Below are 15,817 nucleotides of genomic sequence, written 5' to 3'. Positions count from 1 at the left end.
GATTTCTCTTTTGAAGCTCCAAAAATCACAGACAGTCAGCATAAACATCATCGATATGACTCCAGCGGTAAAATGTATGTCTTCTAAAGCGACACGATCACATATGGTGTGAAAATGATTAATATTTAAGTACTATTTAACTCTAAATTAAACTTCCATTCTGCAGCGGTATGCACGTGTGACGTGATCACATTGGCATTTGAAACACACGAGAACTGATGCACGTGCGTCACAGCCAGAAGAGCGGTGCTGTTTACAACTGTGTAGGAGGAACGCTGTACAGAAACTTCATTGGTTTTGGTTTAGATCTGTATTTATCTGTTTCTTTACTCACAATGGTGTGTTTGTGTGCTCATCCTGGATGTCTCAACTGAGTCAAGAACGTGGGATTACTTCAGTATCCATGGCAACGTGATTACATCACGCGAGAGACCACTTGGACTCCACCCTCTCGTGAAACATTGGATTACAGTTAAAAGTACTTAAAGGTGCTGTAAGTGATTTTAGTGTTCTGAGCTGTTGAATTAGCCACGACCCCTCATTCCAAAACACCCTCCAGAGATAATTTTGTAACCAAAACCGAGCAAAAGAGCTGCATTGTTTGTTCCTGTGGCTGTCAAATTCAACAGTGGCACAATAACACCCTCAACTGACAAACATTATGAATCACAGCCTCAATGATCCGCTTCAAATACAACACTATGAGAACGAGCAAAATGATTGACAGGTGAAAAGCAACACATTTTTGTTTGCTGTTTACAAAGTCTACAGCTGTCCCAGAGACCGGTGCAATATCTCAGGAGACTTATTTCATTAATATCTTTAGGGGAGTAGGAACATTTTTTGCATAATTTTCAATAAAAAAATGGCTTACAGCACCTTTAAATATGAATCTTTTTCACACCAAAAATGATCGTGTTGCTTTAGAAGACATTAAATTATCCGCTGGAGTCGTATGGATGACGTTTCTGCTGACTGTCTGTGATTTTTGCAGCTTCAAAGAGAAATCTCCATTCACTTGCATTTTAAGGACCTACTGAGCGGAGATATTTTTCTATTTTTCTTCAAATGTGTTCTGGTGAAGAAAGAAAGTCATACACACCTGGGATATCATGAGGATAAGTAAATGATGAGAGAATTTTCATTTTTGGGTGAGCTATCACTTTAAGTTTCCAATAGAAAATTCTGAAGCAAAACCAGCTGTGAAGCACTGATGTAAAGTTTAGCATGTGGTATTTTTTGTCTAATAAAAGTCCAAATCTGCTTGAAACTGCCACTGATTCAGAGCAACCCAATTTCTCAGGTGGTGAGTGGCTGAATCATCACTTCAAAAATCAAGAGCCATTTTCAGCTTCTGAGGTGTCACACTCATATTGTGCTGCAGTTTGATCACATGATCTATTTTTCTTATGTGACCCAAAGTTCAAGTATAGATCAAGTGTGCTGGTTTATAGAGAGCTGTTCAACTCAAAGTGCTGTAAGATCTCTCAAACTCAGAGAAACGGTTTCCAGTGGGTTATAACCCCATCACCCAGTGCAGGACCAAACATCAAAGGCATACGGCAAGTGTCTGAGTTTAAGGTGGAGGTTTGCATTAGCCATATGTTGACTTGAGATTAATATTGACAACATTTGCCAAGGGCACTTGTTTATTTTTACTATAAATTCTCCTCCCTGCCCAGTAGGTGGCGATATGCACGAAAAATGTGAATCGCCAAAACAAAAGTAGAAAAATGTGGAAGTGAAAGTGAAAGTGGAGATTTATAGTAAAAAAGGACTTAAATATTGATCTGTTTCTCACCCACACCTATCATATCACTTCTGAAGACATGGATTAAACCACTGGAGTCTTATGGATTACTTTTATGTTTCCTTTATGTGCTTTTTTCGAGCTTCAAAGTTCTAGTCACCATTCACTTGCATTGTATGGACCAACAGAGCTGAGATATTCTTCTAAAAATCTTCATTTGTGTTCAGCAGAAGAAAGAAAGTCATACACATCTGGGATGGCATGAGAGGGAGTAATTTGGGTGAACTATTCTTTTAAAATGCCTTGGACTTTCCAGCACTAAACATGAGAAAGACAGTGAGAATAGTACAGAAAACAACTTCCTAAATTTCAAGCAAAGCCTATGAAAGCATTGATCAAACGTGACTGGGAATAGGTCACTAACTAGAGCACTATATCATCCTTGAGCAAGTCAATTAACCACAGATTCGTGCAGAGGTTTCCGCCGATGTAGTAAGGACGCTGAAAGTCACTTTGGACGAGAAAGCATCTATGACATAACAACAGCCACTAAACAGCCATTCGAAATGTTAAAATCAACACAGTGCATGAAGAGAACATGACTGCACATCTCATGCCGCTGTATTCTCTCAAACACCCTGTGCAATATTATATATCATGAACTTTTCACAGCATGAAGAACACACAAATAAAAACTCCCCTAAAGTTGCACACTGCTCTTCCATCGGTGACAGCTTTCATCAGCACATGTGAGTTCATTATTTATCTCCATCTCATTACGGTTCTGCTGAAAATCCATTTACTTTGCTGCATTCCCCATTTCAAAGCCAATTTTAATTTGCGGAAATAATAGCCACTCTACGGATTGCGTCGCAGGGCCTTATCGTCTTTTGCCACCACATTACAGCGCAGTGAGGCAGGGGGTCTTTATACCCATCAGTTCTGAACGCTTGTACAGCATCTTCAGATTGGATGCAGACACAGACCAGCCCGGCGAGTTTATTATCACGCTCTTTGATGTGCCGTCGCACTCATCAGAATAGATTAGAATATCAGACGGATCACGCGGCACCCGTCCTCAGAAATAAGAGCGATTCTCGCTTTCATATTCCAATTATCACTCAGACACCCCCCTCCACAGACGTAATTTTATAATGCGGGCGTGATCCGTCAATGTGACCTCATCGTCTGTGTCTGGATGCTTGATAGCGTTCTGCTGTCAAGCTCTTGATGCAAAACTCATTGAAATAAAAATCCATTTGGTATGAAATCAGAAAGAAAAAAAGAATGAACAAATGTGTCCAAATTGTGGCTCAGTGATGTTTTCAAATAGTAATACTGGAAAGATACTCCAGAGAAGGAGAGGTGCTGTGACTTCACTAACAGATCACACTTACCATTTTCATCTAAAAAAAAACACAAAAAAACATAGACTTACATTGAAGGAGGGACTCTAGACAGATCTAGAGAGCAGATTATCACAGAGACCCTTTTCACTTGAGCCAATAAACAACCACCTAGCAACCACCCAGAACACCCAAGAAACCATGTAGCAACAGTCTAGTAACCACCCAGAACAACCCAGCAACCATCTAGCAACACCCTAACAACCATCTAGCAATGCCCTAGAAACCACCCAGAACACCCCAGCAACCATCTAGCAACACCCTAACAACCATCTAGCAAAGCCCTAGCAACCACCCAAAACACCCTAACAGCTACCCAAAACAAACCAGCAACCATTTAGCAACACCCTAACAACCATTTTGCAACACCCTAACAACCATCAAGCAATGCCCTAGCAACCACCCAGAACAACCCAGCAATGCCCTAGCAACCACCTACAACAGCCTAGCAATCATCTAGCAATGCTCTAGCAACCACCCAAAACACCCCATCAGCTACCCAGAACACCCCAGAAACCATCTAGCAACACCCTTACAACTATCTAGCAACACTCTAGCAACCACCCAGAACAACCCAGCAACGCCCTAGCAACCACCTAGAACAGCCTAGCAATCATCTATAAATGCCATAGCAACCACCCAAAACACCCTAGAAGCTACCCAGAACACCCAGCAACCCTAACAACCATCTAGCAACTCCCTAGCAACCACCCAGGACAACCCAGCAATGCCCTAGCAACCACCTAGAACACCCTAACAGCCATCTAGCAACACTCTAGCAACCACCCAGAACAACCCAGCAACGCCCTAGCAACCACCTAGAACAGCCTAGCAATCATCTATAAATGCCATAGCAACCACCCAAAACACCCTAGAAGCTACCCAGAACACCCAGCAACCCTAACAACCATCTAGCAACTCCCTAGCAACCACCCAGGACAACCCAGCAATGCCCTAGCAACCACCTAGAACACCCTAACAGCCATCTAGCAACTCCCTAGCAACCACCCAGAATAACCCAGCAACACTCTAGCAACCACCTAGAACAGCCTAGCAATCATCTAGAAATGCCATAGCAACCACCCAAAACACCCTAGAAGCTACCCAGAACACCCAGCAACCTTTTAGCAACACCCTAACAACCATCTAGCAACTCCCTAAGAATAACCCAGTAACACTCTAGCAACCACCTAGAACAGCCTAAAACCATCTAGCAATGCCCTAGCAACAGCTCAAAACACCCTAGCAGCTACCCAGAACACCCAGCAACCATCTAGCAACACCCTAACAACCATTTAGAAATGCCCTAGCAACCACTCAAAACACCCAAGCAGCTACCCAGAACACCAGCAAACATCTAGCAACACCCTATCAACTATCTAGCAATGCCCCAGCAACCACCCAGAACAACCCAGCAATGCTCTAGCAACCACCTAGAACAGTCTAGCAACCATCTAGCATTGCCCTAGCAACCAGCCAAAACACCCTAGCAGCTACCCAGAACACCCCAGGAACCATCTAGCAACACTCTAAGAACCATCTTGCAACACCATAACAACCATCTAGCAACGCCCTAGCAACCACCCAGAACAACCCAGCAATGCCCTAGCAACCACCTAGCAATTTTTGTTTTTATTCCAACAGAAATGAACAGAATTAGATTTACAGAATAGTATTCCAAGAGACAGTTCTGTAAAATGGTTTACAGAAAATTCCAAGAGATGCCTGTACTTTAATCATCAAGAGCCTGATGAAAGGAGACCTAACTCGCACTGTGAGAATATTTCAATTTAGTCCTGTAGAAATTAGGACTACCTTTTCCAGATGTTACTGTTGTTAATATCTGTAAATTTACATCTGCATTCAACTCAAAATAAATGCTGTACTGTTGAATGTGTATTTCATGAGCAGACTTGGGGAGTAACGGAATACTTGTAACGGTGATTCTCTCGTGAATCTGGTGCCACTTGTGTCACATGTATAAATAACACATCTCACATCAACACTGTGCTCTTGAGGCAAATGAGGAATGTGGAAATTCTGACATTCTTGTCTCTTCAATGGAGAAAAGGGAAACAACATTACAGTTCAGTGCACTCCCCCCGTGAACAGCCCGTATTTCGGTACACAAGAAACCTACTGTCGAAACTTTAGTGTGACTTCTCATTTCCATCTTCAGCTGAAACTCTAAAATTGGTCTCTGAAATGCGTTCATGTTGTAATGTTTTTCTTTGTTAAAAAAAATCCTAATTGTACACATGATTACCAGATGAACTGAACATGTTATTAAGTTCTTAGGGGGAAAGTGCAATGGATAATTTATGTGATTTTAATACTTATTATAAATGTATTGTCAAGAACAGTTCAAAATACTGGCAAATACGGAAGTGTTTTTGAATGTTAACTAAGACATAATTCAGTGGATCTGTTCTAACTGTATTTGCTTGATAAGAAAATAAACTATTTTCTGTAACAGATAGAGGACTCACCTGATTTGCTGAGTTTTTCTTATCTATAATAATAGCTACATTACTCAAACACGGTTTGTTTTCATTCAGAAGGTATGATTAAAAGGAAACGAGAACATATTGCTTTTCTCTTGACTTTATTCACAAAAAGTAACTAAAAGTAATACACTGCTTTCTTATCGAGGTAACTGGATTACGTTACTGATTACATTTTTTCTAAGTAATCAGTATTTGTAACAGATTACATTTTAAAAGTAACCCTCCCAACCCTGTTCATGAGACAAACTATTCACTATTAGTAGTAATTGCTCTTAGTATGTGTGTGTGACAAGGAAGAGGGCGGGGCCCCCAATCAGCTGAGGAGAGGGATAAGTGCAGTGGGATGCGGCAGTTCAAGAAAGAGAGAGCCACATGCGGCTGCCGTGTATGTGTTTGTGTTGTGTGTCTTTTTGTTTCATTAAATATTATTTTGACTGTTCAGCTGGTTCCCGTCTCCTCCTTTCCCATTTTAACCTTGTTACATTGGTGCCGAAACCTGGGAAGGAGGAGGGATGCTCTGTTGTGAAGTCTTCGCCACTGCCATCCGCCCCAATGAGCAGGAGGAGTCGCTGCCGGCCGCCTGGACGTGGAGGAACGGCCGCCATCCACGAGGGGAGGACGGGCTCGCTGCCGGCCGCCAAAACGCGGAGGGGCGTTCCACCGCCAGGGGTCGGAGGACTTGCTCTGGTCCGCCCAGGGAGGAGCAGCTGTCGTCCACCAGAGGGTGGAGGAGTGATCGAGGACCAGGCGACGGCGTGTCTGGGAACCGGCAAGCAAGTTTTTTTCCTCTCTCTCCTCTCTCTCTCTCACTTCTACTCCGCCTTGCCCTTTCCCTCTCCTCTTTTTTTTGTTTTTGTTTTTCCCTCCCCTTGTCCCCCTCACCAGCTCTAGAGAGGCAGGGAAAAGCCTGCCATACATGTACTGTATGTATATATATATATATTGTATATCTATCTATCTATCTATATATACATACGGTATCTCTCATTAATGATTAATTATACAGGGACTTTCTAACTAAGTACATTAAGAAAACATTAATTATAAACGTTACATTTTATCATTAGATTAGATACAGCAGCAATTCAGTAAAGAGCGTCTCCGTGTTTCACCGCATCCGTACTATGCGTGATTAGAATTAAATGTTTATTTTGTGTTGTTTTTCATCAATAACTGATTGTAAAGAACAGAAAGGATATTAAAAGAGACATTATTCGATGACATTTGGATTTTGTGTCTTTGGACACACATCACAAAGAACAAATCAAAGCAAACTATTACTCTCAACACACAGTGAAAGAATCTCGCTGCTGAACTTCTTCGCCACTATACTGCTCAATCACTGAGAGAAATCTCAACATTTACCAGCTAGTGGCCAATTAAAGACATTTATAGTCACATCTGGTTGCATATGCGTTGTAGAAGGTTGCGCATAGAGTTAAAGATCGGTCTTGGGATTTAATCACTGATTTTGAGATCGTTCAAATGAAGATTGCAATACATCAGAAAAACAATGTTTTTACCCAGTCCAGATTTGTGTCTTTACATATTTCATTTTAAACGCCCCAGACCTCCATCTCCCAACTGGTGCTACCAAATCAGGTGCTGGCGCCACCATCTGGTGCTGGTGCCACCATCTGTCCCGGTGCCACTGCTCTCGAGTGCTAGTCTGGAGCCCTGAAACACCCTAGTAACTGCATAACAATGCCCTTAACTCAGAACACCCTAGCGACCACGCAGCAATGTATCTTTCTGTCTGCGTCTCTGTGACAAACCACGAGGTAAAGAGACAGATCAATGAGAGAGGCGATTACATCACAGCTAGCTGTTCTCATGACAACCACAGTGAAATAAACAAACACCAGCGTTCTGTTTGAGACTCAAACAATTGACGGCTTCCACTGACATGTGAGACGCGTTAGTGCTTCAGTTCTCTGGCCTGATGCGCGTGTGAAATTTTGGATTGACGTTTTGTGACACAACACATGCAAATACGGCCCAAACATGTGTGTTCTGTATGTTTCTGCAGCTCTGCGAGCCGATGAGCTCAGATGAGGCTACATGCTATGACGTGCTAATTACTAGCGGCGTTCTCACGCTGAGTTTAAAATGACAGATGTGAGATTCAGCGTGCATTCAGAGAGCGATGAGGAAAACAGAAGAAGACACTAAGTTAAACTCCTCACTTCCTGTCCAAACCCAGGCTAATTGTCTACATGATTAACCGCTCTGTGCTTCATCATGATGCTGCTGCTGAAACTATTCAAACCATTTCCAGTTCAGGGAGTCATTCAATGTATTAAAATGTAAATAATAATGTATTATAATACACTAATATAGAGTTGTACACTATAATATTACTTATTACGATAATTCAGTATAAATAATATAAATACAGTTCAGGTAGTCATGCCAAAATAAATAAATAAATCAATCAATAAAATAAAACAAATCATGAAAATATAAATAATATTGTTTTATAATACACTAATGAACACTTTAATATTACCTATTATAATAATAATTAAATATAAATAATTTACAAGTCCTGTTCAGGTAGACATACCAATAAATACATAAATAAATAAATAAATAAAACAAAGCATGAAAATATAAATGATAATGCATTATAATACACTAATATAGAGTTGTACACTATAATATTACTTATTATAATAATTAAAAAAAAATAATATATATAAATACAGTTAAGATAGTCATGCCAAAATAAATAAATAAATAAATAAATAAAACAAAGCATGAAAATATAAATAATATTGTATTATAATACACTAATGTACAAAAAAATAAAAAATAAATAATAATAATAATAATATTATTATATATATATATATATATATATATATATATATATATAATAAAACAAAGCATTAAAATATAAATAATAATGTATTATAATACACTAATGTACAAAAAAATAAAAAATAAATAATAATAATAATAATATATATATATATATATATATATATATATATATATATATATATATATATATATATATATATATATAATAAAACAAAGCATTAAAATATAAATAATATTGTATTATAATACACTAATGTACAAAAAAATAAAAATAAAAATAAATAATAATAATAATAATATATATATATATATATATATATATATATATATATATATATATATATATATATATATATATATATAATAAAACAAAGCATTAAAATATAAATAATACACTATTATAATACACTAATGTACAAAAAAATAAAAATAAAAATAATAATAATAATAATAATAATAATAATAATATATATATATATATATATATATATATATATATATATATATATATATATATATATATATAATAAAACAAAGCATTAAAATATAAATAATACACTATTATAATACACTAATATACACTATAATATTACCTGTTATAATAATTCTATATAAAAAGTACAAAAAATAAATAAGTCCTGTTCGGGTAGTCATACCAAAAAATAAATAAATAAATCAACGCATGAAAATATAAATAAAACACTGTTATAATACTCTAATATACAGTACATTACAACGTTATGTATTATAATAATTTCATATAAATATTATAAGTCCAGATCAGGTAGTCATACCAAGAAATAAAAAAATAAATAAAATAAATCATAAAAATATAAATAATATATTATTATAATACACTAATATGAATTATAATTTTAATTATTACAATATTTAAATATAAATGTTATATATAAATTCAGTTCAGGTAGTCATTCCAAAAATAAATAAATAAATAAAACAAAGCATGAAAATATAAATAATATATTATTATAATACACTGTAATATTACTTATTATAATATTTAAATATAAATAATATAATATATATATACATATACAGTTCAGGTAGTCATTCCAAAAATAAATAAATAAATAAAACAAAGCATGAAAATATAAATAATATATTATTATAATACATTATAATATTACTTATTATATTCCGGTAGTCATACCAAAATAAAACAACAGGCTTGCAACAGAAACAAGAGCCACTTTGAAGGTAAATAACCAAAAAGTACCATTGTTCTATCATGTTATATTGTATTTACGGTGGAAAAAACATTTAAATATCATGGTGCACCAATAAAGTAATCATTCAATACGTCATAAATTAGAAGCTTTATTCGACAAATACAAAAGTAGAAAATTAAGTACCATCATATAAAAAAATTCCATTATATTGTCATCTGATGCCATCATTGTACAATGGTACTGCCACAATAATGTTGTGTAATTTTAGTTTTCATGATAGCACGTCTAAAACAAAGTATTATTATGATACTGTATCATACATGTATGATACTGTAAGGGTTGAATTCTTACCTGGGTAAAGAAGGGTTCGTAGATCTCGACACCTTTATCAGAGCCCTGTGAGAGAACATCTCGCCCGCGGTGCCAGCTATAACGTACGGGAGGGTTGGAGTTGGCGACACATCGCAGAAAAACCGTCCGCTCGTAGTAGAACTGTTCTTTAGCTTCACCGATACTCTGATGTACCGTCACCACCGGATCATCAAGATCTGACGAGACACGAAACAACATTACATTAATGACTTCTCACTAATAATGCAGTGTCCGTGAATGATGATGGACACTATCAAACTCCAAATGTGACAAAAAGTGCTTTTAATGTATCCAGTAGTAGTCCATACGACTAACGAGCTATTGTATGTTAACAGAGAGTTGAAAATAGCTTTTAGAAATGTGTAAATGCCACTGAAAAATCATACAAAAGAGGAAAACATTTGAAAATAGAATCACTAATGTGGTATATGAGTAAGCTTCTGAATCATCTCTAGCAGGAATTGAAAATAAAGCTTTCCTCAGCTGTCAGAGTTAAAGAAAACAAACACAGATATGTAGCGTGTGAGTTTGAGAATGAAATATTGTGATGGACCAAATCACTCGACACTTTCATCAGCTTTTCCAAGAGCAGAAGAAATCATTGCTGGTGCTGGCAGATTAATTGTATTAATCTCTTCCACTGAAGGACACTTCGATGTTCTTTATCAATGATCTGCAGGACGATCCCTCATACAGGAGACACTAAAGCAACACCTGCTGATCTTCACAATGGACCACCGATGTCCTCCACCAACACTTGTGTTGCACCCATCAGCCCTTCAGATAATATTAGCCAATCTTTACTCCCGATAGAGATAGTGATAAATAGTTTTAATTACTCAGAGGAAGATTTTATTGCTTAAAGTCTGCACTTTCACACAGTAACTCAAGAGACTTAATGGGGTTCCATGAAGAGTTACTGTGTTTCATTGAAGTATCATCGTGGTCTCAGATGCTTCTCCTAAAATTCCCAAATGAGTCAGTTGTTGACATACAGATAGAGTACCGAGCTATAAAATGAATGTAGATCTCATAGCTCAGAGCATTTACTCTTGGGAGAATCTGATGAGAAATGTTTGTATATTGACTTTAACATCTGAGCACATTTTGAGACATGGTTGAGATCTCTTCTGAACCTCTAGAGGAGACATGCGTGAGATTAATGGAGTCTTTTTCTCAGAAGACAGACAAAAAAACCTCAAATTGTTCTGAATTTCTGTCGATGAGGAACAATTGATGGGTCATTGAAAAATACGGTTGTCTGAAAATAAGATATCTTATTAAAATCTAGTTTAAAATGCATGTATGTTTGTAGAAATGTAATCTTTGTGTCCAAGTTGGTTTCATACATTTAAAGAAGAAAAAAAAACATTTATAGCATTTTCTACAAAAACGTTTACTTCATATCTTAAAAATGTCACGTTGGGGGCCTGGGTTTACTCAGCAAGTAAAGATGCTGACTACCACACCTGGAGTCACGAGTTTGAATCCAGGACATGCTGAGTGACTCCAGCCAGGTCTCCTAAGCAACCAAATTGGTCCGGTTGCTAGGGAGGGTAGAGTCACATGGGGTAACCTCCTCGTGGTCGTGATTAGTGGTTCTCGCTCTCGGTGGGGCGCGTGGTGAGTTGTGCATGGATGCCACGGAGAACAGCTACGTCTCCGCGGTAACGTGCTCAACAAGCCATGTGATAAGATGCGCGGATTGACGGTTTCAGACGCGGAGGCAACTGAGATTCGCCCTCCGCCACCCAGATTGAGGCGAGTCACTACGCCACTACGATGACTTGGGAATTGGGCATTCCAAATTGGAGAGAAAAGGGGAAAAATAATACAAAATAAAAAATTTAAAAAAAACTGTCATGTCGTGTAGCCATCAAGTAAAAGGTATTAAAATACTTTCCTGTAAATAACATAATCATTCATTTCAAAAGTTTTCAAACATATTTTTCAAGGTTATGGTGAGTTACAAATATTAAGACTTTGTCTTAGGGTTACACCATTTGACATGAACAAAATGTGTATTTTCATTAAAATTATTAAATAAATTATTAATTCATTAAAAGCTACATGTTGGTTACATCACCTCACAATCATTTGGTCGGCACAATTTTTTTTACTGTGTTTTTATTTTATATATATATATATATATATATATATATATATATATATATATATATTTTTTTTTTTTTTTAAGAAATAATAGTAAACGAGTATTCCAAACTACTTATGCCAACATTTTTTTTCAATAATTTCAGATTTAATGGGAATATATATATTTTTTTAATTAATTATTCAAATGGTTTATATATATATATATATATCCGAAACTCAGAAATTAAAAACTTGTTCACCATAGTAGAGGTGTATTCAAGTTATTTCTGCGTGTAAATTGCAATAGATCTAGACAAAAAAATAAAAATTATGTCAAATCATTGAACCTGCGGTATTCAAAAGAGAAAACGGAGCACAATTTGAGATTTAATTTTTGTGATTTGTTTTTCCTCCAGTACATCTAACGGGTGTTTGACAGAGTGTTGGATGACTGGACAGATTTACTGGATTCTCAGGCAATCGTTGTCAAGCGTGACACTTTAAGCCTTTCCAAATGGTGCTCAACGAGAAGATGATGTAATTTCTCATGCTAATACTGACCTTATCCTTATAATACTTTAATGATGGATCCATTTGCATGCTGTGCATAACTGCACAAGATCCACAGTGTGAAATGTGATAAATTCACCATGAACTCTAATGTTGATTTAAAGAAGCAGTTGACCAGCGAATGGAAGATATTCTGGATATGAATCAAAGCTGATCAGTGCCGACCTTCTCAATGCCAACAATGCTAATAATATCCTCTATTTACATCATTACGATTTAGAAAGGAAATGCATAACACAGAAAATGTTTCACATTAGTTTAGTGTCTCTTCTCGCTCTCGGGATCCAACGAAGATCCAAATGTAATCCGAGCGTTGAAGTTGCCTTAATGAATAAAGATACATTTCTATCTTCAGTACATTTTGTTCTTCAGACCTTAGTTCTGTTGGACAAGAACAACTAACGCATTTGGTTTTGGACCATTGAAAATGGGTCAAATTGAACAATTTAAGGATGGAGCCACATCGAGAGCCCGATATCTCTGGGATTTAACCATATAGGACCTTAAAAAAGAAAACAGAAACAGAAAAGTTTGTTCTGAATCAGAATCTAAAAGTATATTAAGATATCGTTAATATTTCTGGAGTTATAGGCACTCAAACTTTGAAAAAGCTACACAAAAAAGTGTTTTTTCCCATTTTTGGACTCACACCATTGACATATAATTCACCAAGAGGTGCTGACGTCAACTGATTTTAGAAATAGAACTACCTATCTCTGTGTAAAAATAAAATCATCACACTGACCCCTTTCAAAGTTGATTTTTTTGACATGTAGTTTTGCTCCAAATTCATTGGTGGAAATTGTCATTTTGACCCCCCCTCGAGAAAATAGTGGATTACTCAGTAAATATCGATGCACTGAATTTAATATGTTGGCTTTCATCATCGTTTGTGTTTCTTTCTTTGGAAAATGTATTAACAAAATCCAAAAAATTTGAAAAAAGTTTATTTTTCTTTGACATGAATCAGCTTAGACATCTTGTGTTTGGTCACTGTTTTAAGTTCTGGTGTTTGCTGAGTCAACCATCACTGTTACTATTTCAACAACCCCTTAACGCTATGCATTTCAGCTTGTCTGCAAAACAAATTATTCAGTATTTTATAAAAATGTCAAAGTGCATGCATCTCATGCATCATATAATTTGTTTTATGGCTACTTATCGCAAAATGTCATAAAACAGGCGCTGGGAGAAATCAGGAATAAATATGTAAATATGCAAATGTGTGCTCTGGGTTAAGAATATGATGAATTTCAAACAAATATCCACCCACAATCAACAACCTTCTGCTGCGACATGCGCTCATTTTGGTGCAGTGCAGTTACCTGTGATGTGCGTGAGTGATTTGTGTGCTCATTTTCAAAGACTGCCAGTGAAAAACTTATTTCATCACCCCAGAGTGCAGCAGCCACAAACACAAGCATGTTACACAAGCGTCCTCAAAACCTGCTGAACTATCAAAATTAATATTCAGGGTGACGGAAACATCTGAACAACTTGAAATGGTCTGTAAGGTACAGCACAGAATGGCAACATAAAAAACAACTGTCATCCACTCTATTTTAAATTTGATTTTAACCATTGTTTTATTTTATGTATGTGACATTTATGTATTTTTATGTTTTCTGTAAAGCACTATTCTTTATAAATACTATACAGTTAATGTCCCCAACATATACAGTACAGTATGTATTAATACACTGGATTAAATGTTGAACTCACAATTGTTAAACATGGAAATAATTTAAGTTGTTTATCACATCACAGTTAAATGAACATAATAGTGCATTTTTAACAGTGAACACAGTGATTTCATTAAAATTGTGGAGACTATAAACCAGAATCAATGCAAATGATTATTACAGTCACTTGAAAAGAGAAAAACTTTATTTAATAGCGAGTACACGTCTAATAACATTAGCGTAAGTGAACAGAGCTGTCTATAATGTCTCATAACACTCTCATTTTGATGCAGTGAACTGTTTATTTACTATCGCTTTTACTAAGACTTGAATCAATACATAAATTAATTAACGTTCAGTTATTAGCTTTAATTTATCTTGGAGTAAATGTAGGTGTCGTTGCAGGTGTTATATGTTCATTTGGGAATGAGGACTGACACGGTTTAATCCGTAACATGCTCTTCTCTGGATCTATTTAAAGAAAAGAAAGAAAAGCACTGTGGGTATCCTCTCTGGGGAACTCAGAGATATAAAGTTACGATTGTATAATATAAATTTATGATTGTGTGATATAAAGTTGTGTTTGCGTGATATAAACTCACGATTGAGTGATATAAAGTCACGATTGTATAATATAAATTTATGATTGTGTGATATAAAGTTGTGTTTGCGTGATATAAACTGACGATTGCATGATAAAAATTTACGATTGTGTGATATAACGTTGCATTTGCTTGATATAAAGTCATGATTGTATGATATAAATTTACGATTGTGTGATATAAAGTTGCATTTGCGTGATATAAAGTCATGATTGTGTGATATAAAGTCATGAATGTATGATATAAATTTACGAATGTGTGATATAAAATTGTGTTTGCGTGATATAAACTCACGATTGAGTGATATAAAGTCACGACTGTATAATGTTAATTTGGATTGCGTGATATAAAGTTGTGATTGCATGATGTCAGTTTGCAATTGCGTGATATAAATTAAACATTGTGTTTTATAAAGTCGTAATTGCATGATATAAATTTGTGATTGCATGAAATAAACTTGCAATTGCATTATATAAAGTCATGATTGCATGATACAAATTTATGATTGTGTGATATAAAGTTGTATTTGTGTGATATAAAGTCACGATTGTGTGATATAAAGTCACGATTGTGTGATATAATGTTGCATTTGTGTGATATAAATTTACGATTGTGTGATAAAAATTTACGATTGTGTGATATAACGTTGCATTTGCTTGATATAAAGTCATGATTGTATGATATAAATTTACGATTGTGTGATATAAAGTTGCATTTGCGTGATATAAAGTCATGATTGTGTGATATAAAGTTGTGTTTGTGTGATATAAACTCACGATTGAGTGATATAAAGTCACGATTGTATAATATAAATTTAT

The 15,817-nt window shown here is 35.8% G+C and overlaps 1 protein-coding gene across 1 annotated transcript in view; it reads right to left on the bottom strand.

Annotated features, from left to right (window-relative positions):
- LOC127416355 (MAM domain-containing glycosylphosphatidylinositol anchor protein 2-like) overlaps nt 1-15,817 on the bottom strand; it is a 232,397-nt gene that overhangs the window by 108,318 nt on the left and 108,262 nt on the right. The window contains exon 4 of the mRNA XM_051655670.1: nt 10,031-10,227. Within this exon, the coding sequence (XP_051511630.1) occupies nt 10,031-10,227 (197 nt within the window). The remainder of the gene's footprint in view (nt 1-10,030; nt 10,228-15,817) is intronic.

The sequence above is a fragment of the Myxocyprinus asiaticus genome, chromosome 25 (genome assembly GCF_019703515.2).
Source record: "Myxocyprinus asiaticus isolate MX2 ecotype Aquarium Trade chromosome 25, UBuf_Myxa_2, whole genome shotgun sequence".
NCBI lineage: Eukaryota > Metazoa > Chordata > Actinopteri > Cypriniformes > Catostomidae > Myxocyprinus > Myxocyprinus asiaticus.
Note: the sequence above shows the minus strand (reverse complement) of the source record. Positions and strands in the feature narration are given on the sequence as shown.